The following is a 19,814-nucleotide window of genomic DNA, read 5'->3' as shown; positions in this document are numbered from 1 at the left end:
AAATCAATGAATAAATTATAAATAAATCTCCCTATTATTAGAAGAAATCCCAGAGTTCTTATACCAAAAAAATCATTTTGAGAGTATTATAAAACTACTCACATTGCAGTCAAAACAGTAAGTTGTATGAGCAGTTAGTACTTACGTCAGCGATACATGAAAATGAGTAGTCTACTGTTCATTAAGTATTAAGTGTATACTGACTTATTAAATTATAGAGATATAACAAAATAGAAATATGAAATTTTCTTGTGTAACAAGAATAATAAGTAATAAAAAATAGTGTCTAACTTACAGTCACATTTGTTACACTGGTATTAAATAAATCACAACACAATGACAGACATAAAAGTACATATGACACATATTTCAAATAGAATCTTGTAACAAAAGTCAACATAAGAAAAACTACAATTGGTATTACTAATTACCAATAATATATCAGTCACTTAGTTTTCCATTACACTGTGTAATGTTTTATTATTACCTAGAAACTAAGTTAAGTCCAAGAACTAATAACATTTTTTAAGCAAATGTCCATAAGTGTCATGAAGACTTTGTCTCTTTAGCCAGATAAATGAGATTATATCACATTAAATAATTTACACTTTCAATTCCTTATCTTGAACTCCATCGGATTTATCCTTCGAATCTGCAATTAGTTCTTTAGCTGGAGCTTCTATTGTCGATGATTCGTTTGCAGGGGATATAGATTCTGCAGAGGGTGACAGTTTATCTGGATCACCATCACTGGTATAACCTGTATCTGTATTAATGGATTCTTTCGATTCATCGCGTTCAGGAGACTGGATATTTTCTTTAATACTCTCTGAAGTTTCTGAAGATGTATTTTTAGCTGATAAATTTTCTGGTATTTTTGTGGGAACATTTTTATCTGAAGTGTTCTCTAGTGAAATATCGTTATCAGGCAAATTCGTTGTTGAATCGGAATCTTTTTCTCCATTTGTTTCAAGAATTACTTCGTTACTTAAATTATCAATATTACCTTCAAAAGACTTATTCTCTATTACTGTATGAGTGCTACTTATACTTTCATCGAGATCAGGTTGTGAAGTGCTAAGCTCACTAACTGGCTCCTCTGCTTGTTGGTCACTTATAACACTTTTTTCTAATTTATCTACCTTTTCTTCAACTTCTTGAGTATTAAAGGCATTTACTTTTTCAACATTACTTTCTAATGTGGATTCATTGATTTCATTAGATTTATTAAGCTCTGCTGTTATTTCAGTAGTATCAGTAATTTCTTTACTGGTTGGATTTTCGAAATCCTCTCTGTTCTCTGAAATAACTTCTGATGGCACAGAAGTTGTTGCAATAACATCTTTCCCATCCAGTAATAATCTAATTAAGATTGGTTCCTTGGTACTATCTAAAAATTCTATTTGGAATGTTACCGATTCATCAGCTGCAAGGTCGTCAAGTTTTGATTTAATATTTTCGTTTGATACATTATCCTCAGTGTATCCAACCAATCTGCAACACTTAGCGAGAGGTTCTATACGAGAAATTTCATCAGGAAGTAGACGGAATTCTTCGCATTTAGCCTTATTGCCGTAATCTATAAACTGAACATGGTAACCAACATCGCAAAACTCAAGGATTTTTGCTCTATACCACTGTTCATCCTCTGTCCAAAATGCGGCACATAATAAACCTACTTTCAATTCAGTAGCTGGTTCAAATTCGGAGGCGTTAGTAAGACTGTATATAATTTTGTCAAGATCTGAGACTTTTTCATCAAGTTGCACATAAAATTCGTCTAAAGCATTAACATAACATACTTTGCCATTACTGTATAAGTCTTGTCCAACAGGTGTTGGTCGTTCACTAGTGGGATGCTCCTCACAGAGCCCTATAAGTTCCTCTGTTACAGATTTACCGTCAAGATAAAGTTCTACAATAGATATATCCCCAGATGCAATGAATTGCACGTTAAAAATTGTTGCACCTTCTGCAGCCAATTCATTGAATTTTACTTCAGATTTTCGTGACCAAGATTTAATATCACGTGGTTTTTGTAGAGCGCATTTTCTTGAAAGAGCTGGTTTAATTTTAAGTTCATCAGGAAGACTACGTAACTCATTAGCGATAGATGCATTACCATAATCCATGAAGAGAACTTCTGTACCTTCAGAACCGTCAACAATCACCTGAGCTCTGTACCAAGAACCATCTTCGGGATATTTAGCAGCGCAAATTACACCTTCCTCTTTATCTGTTAATTCAGGGAAATTTTCAGCATCAATCATTGCTGACTCCATAGCTTGTAATTCAGGAGTTGCAGTTTCAAGCTGTATCCAAAATTCAGATGGAGAGTTGACATGGCTAGCAAAACAGGACGGTAAGTCTCCACATTCTGTTTCCTCAGATCTCGTGGCGTAACCTTCTGAAACTAACTTATCAGTAATATTGATACCATTAACATATATATCAACGTAAGTAGTGATATCTTTCAGGACAATTAGAGCATCTACAGGGGATGATATATCACCAACAAGTTGAGTGAAGTAGTCCGATGCCGGCTCAGACCACTGTCCCGTGCCAGTTGGCACAGCATTAACACTTGATTTAACAGCATAACGCTCAATTTCTTTCAGTTTATCTGGTATCGCTTTTATTAAATCAGGTTGGTTGTCCAATACATCTGTATTGCCATAGTCAATAAACCGTACAGTAATTATGTCAGAATCAGAGTCGAGTATTTCGGCGCGGTACCACTTGTCGTCAGCTAAATATTTGGCTACACACAAAGTGCCCAGTTCACGACTTTCGATATCCGTATATGTTGCCGCATTACTCTGAAGTTCAGCTTGAATTTCTTCTATTTTGTCAATTTTATCAATCATCTGTAACCAGAAATGCCCTGGTGTATCAATATGACTAATATATACTTGGTTACAGCCAGCTGGTAATGAAATTGGTTCTTCTACTGTAGTTTCAATTTTTTGTTCATCATTGGAAATTATTTGTGGAGTTGCTAATTTTTCATTGACAAGTTTCATAGATAAGTCCACACCATCCAAATGTAAGCTTGCAAGCCAGCCATCGTTACCAAAAGCTAAAGTAACTTGAACCTCTTTTTCATTGGTCCATTCTGTTAGTTTGGCTAATGCGTCTTCTTGAAGGGCTACAAGACCTAAACTAGCAACAAGGGCAAGTGCGCAAGGTTCATAGAATTTACTATCAAGTTTTTTGACACTTGTTTTGGGTACTGTTTCAGTATTTCCATAATCAGGAAATTGAACATGGACATCATTTTCTTTAACACTGATAATGGTTGCGCGATACCAGTTCCCGTCACTTGATTTGACAACACATAATCCATCCACTTCAAAGGTTGTAAGATCTTCTGGGGTTCCTAGGAATGACAAAAAGTTAATTATAATACAGTTCAAATATTACCCCATAATACAGAGCAGATAGTATAGGTTATCTTGACAAGTTTTAATCTTTAATTGAATATACCAGTTTGGACATAAGGCAAAGAATGCCTCCAAACCTGTAAATGGAGGAGTGAGTAATACCATATAAACTGTATAGCATACAGCCTTCATGGTAAGACCACCAGGAACAAAAGAGGTCTATTGCCACTCATATAGAAACCCAAATATGCCTTTTCAAAAACTCTAGAGAAAATTCACAACTCACACTACTTATTCCACAATCTGAATGTGTTCAGAGTAAAATTTCTCTAAAACTGCATTTTACATTAAAAATTTATTTTGTGATTAATTACCTTCTTCATAAAATTTGTATAGATCATCCAGTAACAGTGCTATCTTGTCACCATCACCAGACTTTTGCAGGTAAAATTCGTTCAGATTTTCAGAATGAGAAATGTATGCCATTCCAAAGTTGTAATTGAAAACAGATCTCATACAGAGTTGGACTACTTCATCATATGCACCTTCATCTGGCTCAAATATAGCCACTTTCTGGCCAGTCACACTATCGTATAGTGTGGATACCAAACTAAAAAAAAGATAATCATATATGTACAACTTTTTGGAGACCTGTTATTGATGCCGATAATATATAAAATAACTGGTAAAAGACTAACATAGTATGTCCAACAGTATCTAAAACCATTATAAATTTCAGAAGAACAAAATAGCAATAAAACAGTTTTTAATTTGAAATAAATTTATGGTATGATTACAAAATATTCAAAATTAGAACGACACATGTATTTGTAAAAATTATGCCCTTATAAAAACCATATTATTAATAATCAGATTTTTTACTATCTATGGAATGAATATGCTTTAAACAAATAAAGTGGATTAGGAAAGGGCCATATTTTGACGCTTATTTATGTGTGATATTAGTGAAGATAATGAAAAGAAAGATAAACACAATACCTGATATCCTGAACATCGTTGATGTATATAATATATTTCTTAGCAGTCAGACATTCCTTAAGTTCCTCAAGTGACAGTAGTGTCTTGGACTCTGACGTATAGTTATTTAATTTGCATTCCAGGGATTGGTAGAAGTACACACTGAGCTCACTTGGTAATATCATAAGCTACGAAAAATTATAAAATGTATTACTTGAAACTATAGAATTTCATATTAGTAGTGTTTTATATTTCACTGTCCTGAGGCATCGGCGGCGAGAAATACAGTACATATAACACAAGTAGAACAAGAATTTTTAAATAGGTCTGTAACTTATTGGTTATTTATTACAAATAAAAAAAAATATTTTCCCGTTTATTATATTAATTTATATTACCATAGCAATATTGTGCTCGACTATGCGGTAATTTTAAAATTGTATGTAAGCCTGCCGTTGAACTCGCGAGTACTTATGTTACACTTATTACTTACAAGTATTATCTCCATAAAAACAAAGCATTAAATAAAAATAGATAAGTGTACTTACGTTTTCTAAAGTTGTAGTCACACAGTTTCCGTAATCAGGCAATACGGCTTTTATATTAGCCGTGTCTGCAACATCGTAGAGAATAGCTCGGTATATCTTTCCCTCATGTTTCAAAGTGCAGTGAATACCTTCCGCGAGGCTGTCCGTTGATAATGGAGTAAGCTAAAAAAGATAATACTTAGAATATAGAGTATAGAGGTCACACAGTAGTCATTAGGAATGGCAACGAATAGAGCATATGACGGCCGTTAAACGTATATGATGTCTGTGGTACACAAGTTTTATGTACATTCAGAGCCGCGGTTTAGCACACCGTTTAACTTTCAATGGTCGCAGGTTCAAGTCCTCGCAAGTGCAAACGTTTGTATTCCTGAATATTATTTTTGTATTGGTTTCCGTGTTTTGTATGTATTCACGAAAAATGTATTACACTATTTCTAAGAGGTGTCTAGTACCCTTAAGACAGGCTCTAGACTAGGCTTAGTTTGGGATATGATGGTGTGGTGTGACGGATGCCACTATACCCACTAGATGCACCACAGTTACTTACATATAAAATTATGATTTATGACAATTTATTATTACTGCATCGTATGAATAGTACAACTTTGCTCGAGAGAATAGTGTCAAAATATTACATATCATATAAATAATCAATATAATAAAGTAACATTTTTGAGGTGCAAAATATGAAAATGAAAAGGTGAGTGAAAAAATGAGGTATGCGTACAAATCGACATATTTTTAATAACAAGGATAAGGCATATATAGATAAACATCTCGCGAAATTACATAACTTGCAAACAATATACGACAGCCAATAAGTTGAAACTTATCAAACATAAGAGTAAGTAAGAGTACATACTGAAATAATTGTGAAGTATTTTACGTGATTTATTGGTTATTTAGCAACTTTATACACATTCCATGCCCATAACAAAAAAATCATCAAAGAAAACAATTCCGGATTTTTTTTTAATTTTAGTATGGAGCCTAAAAAAAGATATAACGATTCGATTCGTTGAATTACAAATGATTACTAAATAGATTATGTATGCGCAGTTAATCGCTAGTTTCTAATGCATGTGAAATCCGTGAATTAGACCAACTTGAAAATAAAATTTAGTTTCACTTACTTGTGACTTATCGAAGGTGTCGATGGCACTTTCTACTAGAGCTGCTTTGTCTAAATCTAGTTGGACGTAGAATTTTTCGAATGACTCCACATGGGTGACTTTGCATAAGATTTGTTGGCCCACGATAATTGTTAAGTCGATAGCTTCATCTGTAAACATGAAATTGTAATCGTATTTTCTTACGAGTCCAAATCATTTATACTATATATCATAGGACATTTTACCACTTATGCAAGACAAGTTTATTAATATCACTAGGGTCCAGTCTGACTAGCTACTTTTGTTGGAAAGAACTAGCAAGAAACTGAACATTACTTTTTTCTTTTAAGTTGGAAAATAATTGATCGCATGAATCATTTGCATAATGTCAGACACAGTACAGTATACTTTACTGAAATACTGTAACAGTTACATTTCTCTCTCAGTTAACTAAAGTTTCATAATTTTATCGTTTTTATCTAGGATTCAACTCAAAATTACAAAATTTTGAAGTTTAAACCTAGACAAAAACGATAAAATTATAAAAGAGGCTTTGTTGTAATTAATTTTGCGTTTACATAGGTACACATAAAACTAGCTAAAACGAGTCCTAATAAATTAATTCTCGAGAAGTGCAACATATTAGGCCACATAGGCTGAATAATGTTACTATTCGCATAAAGCCTAAAGTTGACATTTTAAGTTAAGTTTTAGCCGTCAGTTTGTTCGCCAAGTTATATAATAAAGTATAAAAATAATAGCAAATGTATGCTAACCTTTCAAAGTAACAGATGACTGATGTTCAGACAAAGTAGCATGACTTTTCTCGACAAGCATATCTGCGACGCTAGCTCCATTATTCCAAAGTGATACTTTGTATAGTTGCTCGTCTAAGCATTCTTGGAACACACACTGATATCGAGGCGCATTGAAACATAGATCTATTTCTTGATTCGCCTTCCATTCCCCGTCCTTTGGTGAAACCCCTAATAAAGAACAATGGACAGCCATCTTAGGGAGCTCCATTAACTGTCTATCCAATTGCCATATATCTTTAGCCTCCACCACCTGCTTATTTCCGAAATCTACATATTTAACTATAAATTGTGAAGACGGCTGGACAGCGATCACAGTAGCACGATACAACACTCCGTCAGTAGGGTATCGCGCCAACACTGATGCTCCAACAGGCACTACTCCAGAATAAGGCTTCACACCTTTATACAATACTGGTATTTTATGCATCATTTCAAGGAATTTAGGTTGCAGAGATAATATTTGTGTGTAAAAATTTTCCGGAGATATTATCCATGTAACTGATATCTCGTGTTGGGTGCCAATTTCGACAGTTGGTTCGATAAAGGGAGTCTCTAAGGGAATCGGTTCTTGCAACTCTTTATATTGTACTTGAGTGAATTTGCTTCGAGTTTTGTAGGCCGGAGCGCGACCGGACCGATCTCCTCGGCCACTTTCCTGAGAACGGTTGCTCCTTTCAGACCTTTTGTCTGAGTCAGAATTGAAGGAGCGCTCAGCGCGTTCTCTAGGTGTAAAGTTACTTCGTGTTCTGTCACCTTGTTGCCTATTTTCCCTGAACTCTCTCTTTTGATTCCAGTTCTCTTTTTTATCTCCCCAGTTGTTTCGTCTCTCACCCTGGTTTTCCCTACGGTCTGACCGATTCTCCCTGTTTCTATTTCCCCAGTCATCACTTCTGTTTTCTTGATTTTGATCATGACCAAATTTATTATCACTGCAAATAATATTATCATGTTAGTTAAGTATTAGGGTTAAGAGGAAGGTATTCCTCTTCAGTTTACAGATTCTTATGTCAAATCTATACATATACATTGACATAAAACTTAAATATTCTATTACAGATAGGAAAGATGCAGTATTATAAAGTAGTATATTCATTTCATCAGCACCATTTCAGGTAATCAATGAATACCAACACTGCTGCATATAGTGTTTCTGAGGAGCCACATCTAAACAGACAGTATATCAATGGAATTAAATAAGTCTCTTTCCATAAACATGCTGTGATATAATGCAAGGCTACATTGTGAACAGAGTTCCATTCGCTTACTGCGATATTAAATTTTATAGACTTGCAAAATTAAAATGCTACATAGTAACAATGACATTACCAAATATTTTGAAACGACTACCAAGCAGAGGTAGTATTCAAATAAATGTACATTATTTTGTACGTATATTACGATGCAGATAACTTAGCTAAACCTGAACGGATTTTGATATTTCTGTTTGGAATCGCTAGGATTATATCATTTCATTTGTCAGATTATAATATATTTGTTATAAATAGATTAATTACTATGTAAAGTGAATAGATGTAAACGAGAAGATTAACATTATATGGTACCACCACATCAAGCAACTATAGAGTGTAAAATGAATATACGAAATCAGTAGTAAATGCAAGAATAAACAAAACATGTGCTGCAAACATACAACGTATATGGTGCAATATAAATGAATTATAATAAAATCGAAAGCCGGCAAATACACAGAACGCTCACAAGTGCGCTGGCTAACGAAGCGTGACCAAGCAAATAGGGCGAGACAACAAGAACAATGCTGATACAAATATTAATGCTTCACTTGAAAACTGATAATTATTATCGCGTGATCTCTTCATACAATTGCGAGCAAACATAATGCACATTAGCATCTATTTTCCCGTATTCATCAATTCAAAATTGTTTGTCTAATATACAGAGGAAAATTTTCAATGTCTCTGTAAAAAAAAAATATATTACCAATCATGTAATATAATAGAGCCAGCGACTTTTAAAAAATAAACTATTTTGGAGCGTAGATTTAGACTGAAATTAGTGTTGTGTTTCAATCTTCGTATCACACTTATTTTCATTATCATAACAACATCTAGCAGTAGTAATTGTAGTTTTTGAACTATGACATCAGAATATAAGGACGAAAATTTCATACGTGCACACATTTAATGTTACAAAAAAGTCTATATACAAAGCTCTAATAAGTCGTATTAATTTGTGCCATTTCTAGGGGTCTCTATTGCTCTTATTTATTCGGCTTCCGCAAAATAAAGAGTATTATTTTTATATGAAATGAGTTGTTGAAAAAGAAACTGAAGAGTTATTTTTTATATGACAAAGCTAATTACAATTATTAAGCATTAATATTGGATCAGGATAGAAAGTGAGGTGAAACTCAGGCGTGTCTCCAGCACTAGTACCGTTTTAATCTATCTTGCACCGAGCCTTTCTGATGCGTGTTCTGGGTGTCTAAAGAGGCAGCCTCTGCTGCCTGCCTTAGTCTTTTGCCGACTCCAGTCGTATCCTTATTCTTCCATCCGGATCTTGGACCGGGTTTATCGTGATGATCCGACCTAGGTTTTCTTCTGTTGAAGTTATGTAGATTACCGATTTAATTTCCTCTTTTGCATATTATACTAAACATTACTACATTGTTTATATAAATCGCAGTATCACATACTTTTGACATTAAAACGCCCAATGATTGATTACTGCATGATAAACATTATATTTATCTACTGCAATATATGTACCTACTACATTATATCTGTGCAAGACATAGATGCTATTTACGACTTGTATGAACCAAAAACAAAGTAGGTATATGTTTATCTATAAGATGATATAATTTATTAAAATTGTTCCAAACAAGGATTATCATCATCTAAATGTGACAAACATCTTACGTTATTACTGAACATATTTTTATTTTTTTATAATACGTCTGATCATATCACGTGGGCGCATCAATAGTCTTCCTTTACTTTATATAGACATAATTGTGTACTAATAAAACCACACACTTACCTCTCTCTATTATTATCGCGGTTATGTGGTCGGCTGGGAGACGGTTGCAGGTTGGACTGAGATGGGGTTTGTTCCCAATTGTCGTCAGGAGCAGACGTAGACGTAGACGCCACCGCAGCGTTGTGTGCCGTGTTATTCTCCCAAGGTTTTTGTCCACCACGCCTATAAAATATTTATTACTATGATTTTCTCCCCAGTAATGGAATAATACCTGCAGATTCGGGTAAAAGTGTCCTATACTTTAATTAAGGATATGAACTATCTCTGTTCGTAATTTTATTCAAATCCATCCGTACGTAGTTTTTGACTAAGAATAACAAAAATTCATCTATCGATTAGTACAAACATTCCCGTGTACAATATTAATAGGACGCAGGGTGTCAATACGTGCCTATGCATTTACAGCTTGAAGACGAGTTTGTGCTAAAATAGTAAAGATTCGGGACGTGTTGCCGAGTCGCTCGCTCTATGTACTTTTGGTATATTTGATTAGTTGTAAATACTGGCTTCCGCCAAAGGTACATAGTGTAAAGCTACTGAACAAGTTGGCTAAAGCAAAGTGGATAATTTAAAATCATTTAAGTATTAGTACTATTTAGTAGGAAAAGGTCAAAATGTAATTTCGATTTACAATTTGTTTATTGTTGAAAATGGTTCAGATACATGACTACTTTATTAATTTATATGCTGGTTTGGTATACCATTTAGTACTAAACCAGTTTAATTATTTATATTAGTTAATACCAAATGTTTTTTCAGTCTCATGACAATGCTAGGTATGATAAAATAAACAATAAATCGTAACCACTCCGAGATTTGAACACGCATTCTTCTGATACCTGTAAGTATATTCTACGACTAATATTCCAAGAAATGTACGCCCATACTCTTTACAAATTATAAACACGCTATTGAAAGCAATTTCATAAAATGCATGAATAGTATTTTGGCTTCAGTGATCAAACAATTATGTAATTGACATAATAATTGTGTCGATATATTGATCAACGTCAATTTATGATGAACATATTTCGCAGTAACTCATTCATCAACAATTATCACAGAAAAACATTAAATATATTAATAAATTGTAATTGTTTTTTAATTTAAAATTTATTAAAACATACCTATCTCCTCTATCTTGCCTCCCGCCAAACTTCTCACTGTGTCTAGCTGGCGCGGATCTATCAAATCCATCCTTATTATCCCTGTACAATTAAAAACAAATCATGATTTTACACCAGCACTATTCCATATCAACACAGCACAGATTAATTTCAATATATTGACAATAAACACATATATATACCAATAATAGGTTTACCTATACATTATGTAGTTTGTTAGAACGAGAACTGCACTTCGACTAAATCAACGGCGGGTTCAAAGAACCGATTTGAAGGTCAGAGCAGTCATGAGTCAGAAAGCTATTATATTTTTTGTTACAAAATAAATATAATACACCTGGCAATTCGTACATACTAGAGCTGGTATTGAGATTATAAAGTAGATATTTGACTAGGATCGTAAACTGAAATTGAACAGGTACGACATATCTGAAATAATGGCTCGTGAACAATGTTACAATATAATAAGCTGACCATTCGATTAGATTTTTTTTGGACATTAGTATATTTTCAACAAGGTGGAACAATTTTCACCGGTTTTCGATATATAAAGCAGCTCATAAAACGCAAATAGTGAAGTTATATTCCATAACCGCACTAAGTATTTGCTATTTTTTTATCAAATTTAGAACAGATAGCCGTACGGCGCCAGCCAGTAGGCGGCGCGCTGATTTAAAAAAGTAAAACGGTAGGAAAGCAACTGTGCATTACAGTTTTACGATTCAGTAACAAAATATAGTATCATGATTTTATAGTGTACATTAACTGTTAAAAATCCCTACATATTAAGTACATGTAATATAATATTCCTGTTTTAAATGTGGTATGTTAAATAAATTAGTATTAGTGGATAGTAATTACTATTAATTGGAATTTGAGGTAGTTACATACATCAGCTATGATCCTTTAAAATGAAAACTTACCTGCCACGAAAGCTGCCGCCTCTTTGTGCAAACTCCTCGTTTTCTTTCGGACGACGTTCGTCTTTGAAACTTTTTTCGCGCCTAATGTTTTTTTTCCGACCCTCCTCCGGAACACTGCCTTCTGGGGAGCTGAAGGTATCTGGTGCGTCTCTACGAACTGGTGTAGTCGCTTTTGCCTATTTATAATTTAAATAAATCTAAGTACTTATCGCCTAGTGCCCATAATACAAGCAATACTTAGCTTAGGACTAAATGGCGATGTGTGAATTGGCCAAGGATATTATTGTTATTATACTTTGTACAAAATCGTCTTTATGTGTACCTGTGTAGCTTACTTTTGCCGCCAAATTTAAAGAGTGAGACATAGCTGTAAAATTACAGGATATAAAGGCATGACGTCTCAATACACCTCTGGAACAGTAACGCATGACCAGTAACAAGAGCATCACACGATAACGATGTGGCATCCGTGGCGTTGCTCATGTACGTAGATGATGATGATGATGATGATGATGATGATAATAATAATAATAATACCCCTGAACAATCCATACAATATAATGTAGACCAGAGGTAACCAGAGCTTGTGCTATGTGTTCTGGACAACTGATATAAATACTTAAAATACATTTTATTGTAAATACATTCATATTCTAATTAATACATAATGTTCACTTTCCAACAGGTCAGGCATTAGTTTGTTTGCCATTACATCACAAAAAATATTTTCAAACATTGTTGTAGTGTACAAATGATTATGCTATTATTAAAGTGAAAGCTATAAGAAATGTTATTAAGTGTTACATATAACTCTTTGAATCATAATATCAGTGATCAACATAATTATAGGTAGGCTTACTAATAGAAGTAAAGCCATACATACCTAGTAGATATATAAAACTATTTTGTATTCAGAAAGTGAAATCTGACCATGTTTATTGTTATTATACATTATACCCCAGGACTGTGCATTAACATATAAAGTACTTAGTATTAATAAAAAAATATGTGTCAAATTAATTTTAAATCCATTCAACATGATTTCTATTTTTATTGGAAACTTATATGAAACTAATAAGAAAACATTGCAAAGAACCACAATGATATCATTGTATTTTTTCTACAAGATGAAATATTTATGTATAAATAATATATTAATAACTTAACAACTCTGGAGTTTACATTTAGGATATTTGAATTCCAATTTATTGATACTTTATCCAAATTTAGTAATTCAAGGTTTTGAAAGGACAATGTCTCTCAATCTAACTGAAGTTCATAAAATATGAAACAGACAAAAAGAATTTAACAATACAGTGATGTAAAATACACTTTGATCACTTACCTCATTGCTAACTCTTGGTTGTGAAAGTTGAGTCATCCTCCGTGCTACATCTAGTGGCGGAGTAACAGTGTCATCAACAAGAGAAACTAACATTGTGTCACTGGATAGCACACCAACAATTTGAGCCATCAAAGTCTTTTCTAGAGCCAGCATTTCCAACAAATTTGATGTCTTTGTCTCAATTGGTTTACTCTCAAAGCCCTAATTAGAAAAACCATATACATTTATATGTAGAATTGAGTAAACTATGAGTAAGAGAATAATAAAAATGTATTAACAAGATATTTACCTTCAGTGCACATTTCATAGCCTGTGCAGGTAATCTTATGAGATCTGGGGTAATAGTTCTGAGATCTGATATATTAACTTCTTGTTCATTACCATAGTCTACATATGCCACTACTACTTTACTTCCTTTTGTATGTCTAATTCTTGCTCTATACCAATTGTCATCATCAGGAAACCTTGCACAGCAAGCAGCACCCACAGGCAACTCTCCAGGTGAAGAACTGTTCTCACAATGTATTCTCACCGCATCCATTACAGCATTCAGCTCATCAATCTTGTCTGACAACTGGATATAAAACTTTATACAACTGTCTACATATGACACTAAGACTGATTGTTTTGATCCCAAAGTCAACATATTCATCCATTTGAATTGAAGTTTATCTTTCATGTTTGCTAATAGGAGATCTAGAACATTCTTATTATCCAAATACAACTCTCCATATTGAATTAATGGAGGACCTTCAGGTGCCACCACTCGCAATGTGAGTACTTTCCCATTCACCAGCTGTTTGAAAGTCTCAGTCAGGTGTGGACCCTTCTCTAACTTTTTTACTCCAGATAAGCAGAACCTCATAGCAAAAACATTAGGCTTTACAAATTCTTCAGGGATATCGAAAATATCATAATATGACACCATTTCAGTATCACCAAAATCAACAAAAAATAGTTTGCATTGAGACCCAGATAAATTCATGACAATTGCTCGACAGATGATCCTGTCACCAGACATCCTACCGAGGCATACTGTTCCAATCATTGGTGGTTCTGTAAGACTACTGTGAGGCCGCTTGTTTATTTCATCCATCATATCTTGGAATTTCTTTGCATCAGGAACAAGCTGCACTGCGAAAAGCTCAGGTCCTTCTTCGGCAAATGATACAAAGACTTTTTGTTGAGAGTTTAGTTCCAGTAAACGACTTTTGTATGTAGTAGATTTCTTTGGTGAAAGTGGTTTATTTGTTACAATTGGTGGTGATGTTGGTGCTCCAGACACTGAATTGCCAGCATGTTGAGGTTGGCGTGAAGGAGGTCTCAAATTTACAGAATTCCTTGGTACTTTGTTAACCATTAATCTTTGACTGATCAATGAAGGAGGTGGTACAGAGCCATTGAATGGAACAATATTTTGTTGCAAACGCATTGCTGATGCAGGATTCATAGGAAAATTTTGATTAATTAAAAATGGTACATGTTCAGTATATGTAGGTTCATTTCCAAAGCTAGACAGCTGCCAATTTGATAGTTGACTATCACCAGACATTTGTAGGAGTAATATCTCCTGTTTATTCACAGGTATTGCAATGCCCAATCTATTTGTTACAAGGTGTGTAGATAAATCAGTACCCTTGAACTGAATCGAAATAATAGGTAGTGTGCGAGTTTGTACATCAACTGTCACTGGATATTCAGCATTACACAGTAAATTCTGAAGTTTCAAGAGAAGTGGTTCCTCCCATTTTCCTGAAGGATGCATAATTCGTGAAAGAAAATATTCAGTAGCTTGACCAGGCATTTGCAAAAATATTGGATCATAACTGTCCAGAAATCTGATGGTACTTAGGGAAATATTGTCTTTGTTACCATAATCTATGAAGTGTACCCCAACAAGACCTGTAGCTAGGTTGTTTGTGTTAGTGATTTTTGCTCTATAATAAATACCGTCTCTGTATTTCGCTGCGCATATAATGCCCTCATGAATAGCTGCCGGAGGAACAGTCCCAATTCCTTTTTCAAAATTCTCACGGGCGCTCTCAAACAGAGTTTCTAACATCAATGACGCTTGCTTGTCGAGCTGTCCACTTATCTTCAGAAAGTGACCCTCACAATCCACATGAGTCACGTAGAGATGAAAAGATCTCAAATTTTCGGATGGAACAGCCATATTGCCAATTTATAATAATGGTAAATTGTGAAAAGGTACTATTACAATGAGTTCACATTACTCTACCAGATACCAGAAACGTTCAGGCACAACAACTGTATAAGGTACTTTTTAGACTTACATAAAAATGCCGCTTTCTTTTCCGTTTACGTTTTCAAGAAACATGGCGAACACGAACTCACAAACTAAAGAATATTAACAAGCGGACCACAGAATACTATTTGCCGATTGTAATGTTATGTCACTCATGCACTATTCGAGTTACTATTACGAATACAAAAATAACCACAGAGTTCTATCCGATTAAATCGATATCAAAGGAAAAAATGTAAAATTGTGAATTTAATACTTTTGCCTTTGATAGCACTAATTGAGTATACAAATATTGTTATGAATATGAAAGTAAAAAAAAAAGTCAAGATATTCTTTACATATGTATATGAGCTCCAACTGTTGTAGATTTTCGCAACATGGAAATTGATAGAGATAAATAATAAGGTATAACTTTAAATGTGAACGAACACAATATGTTTTAAAAAAATATATATTTAACTCTTTTTTTAAAACATATTGTGTTCTAATTTTCTACATGATGATATTACAACTATACTCATGTAATAAGTTTTGATAAAAGTATATAATATTATGTTATCTGTGTTGTGATTATTGTGAGTAGTGTGTTGTGTTATTGATGTTCTAATAGCGATAATATCATAATAAATAATCGATAAATTGATAATATTGATTAAATTTTGTAAATTAAATATCTACCTATTATTACCTATACCATACCTAGGTATTATAGAATAACTTTAATAGAATTGCTTTTATAGGGTACTAAATACAGTACGAATTCAGAATTTCTGACAATTAACATCAATGTCATGTCTGATTTGACATATCTATAGTAAATAATAGTAAACTTGTACTGTGACTTTTATTCAAATAAAGTGTAATAAAGAAATAAATACGAGCCATCTGTATAAAATGACCGAAAGCAGTTTTTACCTCAAAATCGAATCATTTAATGAAAATCTATAAACAATGTTTGAAACGTGTTCTAAAAGATGTATGGTGCTTGGTACGATAAGCCTGGGCGTGTAAGTATCTAATTAAATTAAAAAGTGTACTTTTTCTAAACAATTTGTTTACTTTCATTTAATTTAAAATATCTTAAATGCTTTAGATTAACTATAGTCGTGCTCATACTGGAGTCACATTTAGCGGAGACGCTTTCCGGGAGCCAACGAATGAAAAACAAAACATTTCCAACTGAAAACAATTCCACTTGTTGGATGTATCAACCGTACAAGATAATTAGTGAATGTCATCCTTGTTCAGGTAATTAAAAATATAATGCATGTGTTCGCTACATATAAAACTCAAAATTCTGCATTTTTTTATGATTACCTTTGTATTAATGATCTTCATTTAATAATTAATAATTTAACTACCAGCAGGAACACTTGTACGTAATAATCTGTACTATGCTTAAAATAGTATGGTGTAAGTTTGAAGATATCATGAATAGGGACTTAGTGCCAAAGAAAAGTCATAGACTAACTAAACTTATATGCATAATTGTATTAATATATTCCACATCATATAATATATATGTAAATATGTATACATAATATTTATCATATTGTGGATATTTCTTTTTATATATAATGGTATATATTTTATAGTGAATATGTATAAGCAAGTATCAAATAGGTGCTTGTTTATTATAACTTGTATAGGCATATTATAAATGTATTGTATAATAGAAATAAATAACATAAATCTACAGATGCATTTTACAATTATTGTAAACATGGCTCTGTAATAGTGGCCTGGGCCTGTTATCTATGTAAATATTTAAGTTTATTTCTTTTGTACACTTAGCTTATTTTGAAATTCACTTTTTTTGCAGACTTTGAAATTAGAAGTAAAAGCATAGGAGTCTGTATACACACTAGTTTCAAGGAAATTCTAAAATGTGACAATGGTGAAACTGTAACTAGGAGGTAACATATTAATATTACTGTGTAAGTATACAGAATGTAGTACATTGAAAATAAATTTATATATTTTTCCAGTTGTGACAGAGTTGCATATTTAGAAGAAAGGGCCTATTGGAAATTCACAATATGGTCTTTTGTTATTGGAGCGTCATCTTCCTTAGCTGTTATGTTAAGGATGAGAGTCTTGAACTACAGAGCTAAAAGAAGAGCGAGACAGGTTCTAAGTAATGGATCTATTTAGTAAATGTGATATTTAATATTAAATTTTGAATAATTTTTATCCATCAGTATTTATTAATGGAATGTTTTCTTTTTCTTTATATATAACAATATTGAATTAATAATTAAATATTTTATTTATCAAAAAGTAATTTTAATAATTCAGATATAACTTTAACATTAACACTATTTCCCAGTAATCTGTAACATTGTTTTGTAGATATATCTTTAGGAAAATCATATTCTTTAGGGAATGACATTAATGATAAAACTTCTTTTGGTGTAAAAAACCTAAGTTTTAGTTCTTTTAATGTGTCAATGAACTCATTACTGCCCACTTCATAGGTATTTGCTCTTTTGAAACATTCAATGACTGTTTCTTGATCTGCATCAGTGAACACAGAGCCTGTACCCTCTACATAGTGGGAGTATGCTTTTGTGAAGCAGCATGATCGTTTTGAATATTTGTAACAAATATCAAATATATTTGCCCGTTTCAATAATTTATCTTTAATTATGTACTTATCTGAGACATCAGACTCAATGATATCTTGTAATGCATAAGGTTCCTCATATAATTTTGGAAATGTTGTTATCTGAAAAAAAATATTATTAAGTTTGTAATTTCTAATTATATTTCTAATACTAAAATATTTAACTTTGTGTAAAATAAAATCACTTACAATACTATCTAACTTAAAATACCAAGGTGATCCATTTCTCCTAGCTATACAATAATATCTGAGTCTAGAATTAGGAACACCAACTATACATGGCGACAAAAGAAATTCTTGATAATCAAATTCCAGTTGTTTAAGCTTGTCAATAAATAAATTTCTGACACTAGAACACTCAAAACCTTTTACATTTTCCATCAACATATATTCAATATTGTCTAATTGGTCTAGAATTTCAATTAAATGTATAAATGAGTTGGTCCGTGGGTCATTATCATCTAAACACTTGCCATTTCTTGTGAAAGGCTGACATGGTGGAGACATCAAAATAGTGTTTATTTTAAGATTTTTAATAGAATCTTTTGTTAAGGACTGTATGTTTTTATTTAGTAAATTTGTTGTAGGAAAATTGTGTTTGTAAACTTCATTAGCAACTGTATTGATATCCACAGCAGCAGATATTTCTCCTGCCAATCCAGATTCTGAAATCAAGCAATAATTTTATTACAGAATTATTGTAATCCAAGGTGATATATCCAAATATATATCACATGCAGAATGTGAAAGTTCATTAACTAAAAATTACAAATTTTGAAATATCATCGTTGAAGCTAAAACTATTTAAGGTTCCTTCATTATAGTATAGCTAATGTGAGTTTATTCTTTTGTAACAATATGTAATAAAATGTTCATATAAGTAAGTCGGTTGATTGTGTGTGTGGATTTGTTAGTAATCTGGACTAATAACCCCATTGCTAGAGTTTTATCCAACATTTTAGTTTAGTTCTTCCCACTATTATCTGACATGACTTGTAAAGGTATACATAAAATTATGTACACATATTACACACACTTGATTTTGACCTATAATTTGCTCTTTGCTTGGACCGCAGCAAAGAGCAAAGTATAGGTCAAAATCAAAAGCATCATTACGTTACGATGTTGGTCGTAAAAATGTTTAAATTTTATTTACCATTCCATCCACAGTGCATTCCGCCGATACCACTATATAGTTCTAGTATTCTATAGACCATTTTTAAATGCTGTGGATTTTCTCAAATTTACTTCTTGTGTAAATTAAATTATTGAACTACAAAATGTAAATAAATGTATATATTATATATAAGTTATAAATGTTAATCATGCTTTCAACCAAAGAGTAAAGTACATATACCAAAAAAGGCTTTCGACACCTGTTTATTTATTATGTGTTAATAGGGATGTACATTCGTCAATTTAATATCGATTTATATTATCATATAAAATATTAAGAAAAGTATAATTAATGATGGCACTTTTAAAATATGTAGGTTAATAGATATTATTGATTTTTACCATAATAGTTAATATTTCAGAAAAATCAATAACACCAAAATAATAAACTTTCATGTCGGAAATGAGAAATATTAAATGTAATTTTAATCGATTGTTTAGGGAATGTACGTTCCTATATTAATTATTAATTATGCGGTACAGATTAT

At 32.6% G+C, this 19,814-nt stretch overlaps 3 protein-coding genes across 5 annotated transcripts; 1 reads left to right on the top strand and 2 right to left on the bottom strand.

Moving 5' to 3' along the window:
- Positions 1-23: 23 nt before the first annotated feature.
- Positions 24-15,610, bottom strand: LOC131848043 (maternal protein tudor-like). 2 transcript variants are annotated; one of them, XM_059197798.1, is made up of 12 exons: positions 13,548-15,610; positions 13,259-13,459; positions 11,914-12,089; positions 10,991-11,071; positions 9,864-10,025; positions 9,257-9,421; positions 6,801-7,771; positions 6,046-6,194; positions 4,910-5,071; positions 4,383-4,549; positions 3,758-3,993; positions 24-3,379 (listed from the first exon to the last, which is right to left on the bottom strand). In XM_059197798.1, the coding sequence occupies exons 1-12, from the start codon at positions 15,429-15,431 to the stop codon at positions 603-605; spliced, it is 7,131 nt and encodes a 2,376-aa protein (XP_059053781.1). In that variant the 5' UTR covers positions 15,432-15,610; the 3' UTR covers positions 24-602. The 2 variants fall into 2 exon arrangements, with proteins under 2 accessions (XP_059053781.1, XP_059053782.1); XM_059197799.1 differs by lacking the exon at positions 9,257-9,421.
- Positions 15,611-16,337: 727 nt separating this feature from the next.
- On the top strand, positions 16,338-17,768 carry LOC131848128 (protein JTB). The gene is made up of 4 exons (XM_059197889.1): positions 16,338-16,531; positions 16,618-16,772; positions 17,347-17,440; positions 17,513-17,768. The coding sequence occupies exons 1-4, from the start codon at positions 16,476-16,478 to the stop codon at positions 17,676-17,678; spliced, it is 471 nt and encodes a 156-aa protein (XP_059053872.1). The 5' UTR covers positions 16,338-16,475; the 3' UTR covers positions 17,679-17,768.
- On the bottom strand, positions 17,728-19,766 carry LOC131848126 (tRNA (cytosine(38)-C(5))-methyltransferase). 2 transcript variants are annotated; one of them, XM_059197887.1, is made up of 4 exons: positions 19,669-19,766; positions 19,307-19,423; positions 18,340-18,815; positions 17,728-18,252 (listed from the first exon to the last, which is right to left on the bottom strand). In XM_059197887.1, the coding sequence occupies exons 2-4, from the start codon at positions 19,365-19,367 to the stop codon at positions 17,791-17,793; spliced, it is 999 nt and encodes a 332-aa protein (XP_059053870.1). In that variant the 5' UTR covers positions 19,368-19,423; positions 19,669-19,766; the 3' UTR covers positions 17,728-17,790. The 2 variants fall into 2 exon arrangements, with proteins under 2 accessions (XP_059053870.1, XP_059053871.1); XM_059197888.1 differs by lacking the exon at positions 19,669-19,766 and adding an exon at positions 19,527-19,642.
- Between the last annotated feature and the right edge of the window lie 48 nt (positions 19,767-19,814).

This window comes from Achroia grisella, unplaced genomic scaffold (genome assembly GCF_030625045.1).
Source record: "Achroia grisella isolate CSIRO2021 unplaced genomic scaffold, CSIRO_AGI_Agris_v1 utg546, whole genome shotgun sequence".
Taxonomy (NCBI): domain Eukaryota; kingdom Metazoa; phylum Arthropoda; class Insecta; order Lepidoptera; family Pyralidae; genus Achroia; species Achroia grisella.
Note: the sequence above shows the minus strand (reverse complement) of the source record. Positions and strands in the feature narration are given on the sequence as shown.

What these genes read in the sequence shown, in the direction of transcription:
- LOC131848126 (XM_059197887.1), bottom strand. Translation starts at nt 19,367, where the DNA reads ATGGTCTATAGAATACTAGAACTATATAGTGGTATCGGCGGAATGCAC. An exon ending in AATGCACTGTGGATGGAATG is followed by an intron (nt 18,816 to 19,306) that starts GTAAATAAAATT and finishes GCTTGATTTCAG; the next exon opens with AATCTGGATTGGCAGGAGAA. An exon ending in ATTTTAAGTTAGATAGTATT is followed by an intron (nt 18,253 to 18,339) that starts GTAAGTGATTTT and finishes ATTTTTTTTCAG; the next exon opens with ATAACAACATTTCCAAAATT.
- LOC131848128 (XM_059197889.1), top strand. Translation starts at nt 16,476, where the DNA reads ATGTTTGAAACGTGTTCTAAAAGATGTATGGTGCTTGGTACGATAAGC. An exon ending in GGTACGATAAGCCTGGGCGT is followed by an intron (nt 16,532 to 16,617) that starts GTAAGTATCTAA and finishes TAAATGCTTTAG; the next exon opens with ATTAACTATAGTCGTGCTCA. An exon ending in GGTGAAACTGTAACTAGGAG is followed by an intron (nt 17,441 to 17,512) that starts GTAACATATTAA and finishes ATATTTTTCCAG; the next exon opens with TTGTGACAGAGTTGCATATT.
- LOC131848043 (XM_059197798.1), bottom strand. Translation starts at nt 15,431, where the DNA reads ATGGCTGTTCCATCCGAAAATTTGAGATCTTTTCATCTCTACGTGACT. An exon ending in CTATGAAATGTGCACTGAAG is followed by an intron (nt 13,460 to 13,547) that starts GTAAATATCTTG and finishes TTTTCTAATTAG; the next exon opens with GGCTTTGAGAGTAAACCAAT. An exon ending in AGGCAAGATAGAGGAGATAG is followed by an intron (nt 10,026 to 10,990) that starts GTATGTTTTAAT and finishes AATATTTTATAG; the next exon opens with GCGTGGTGGACAAAAACCTT.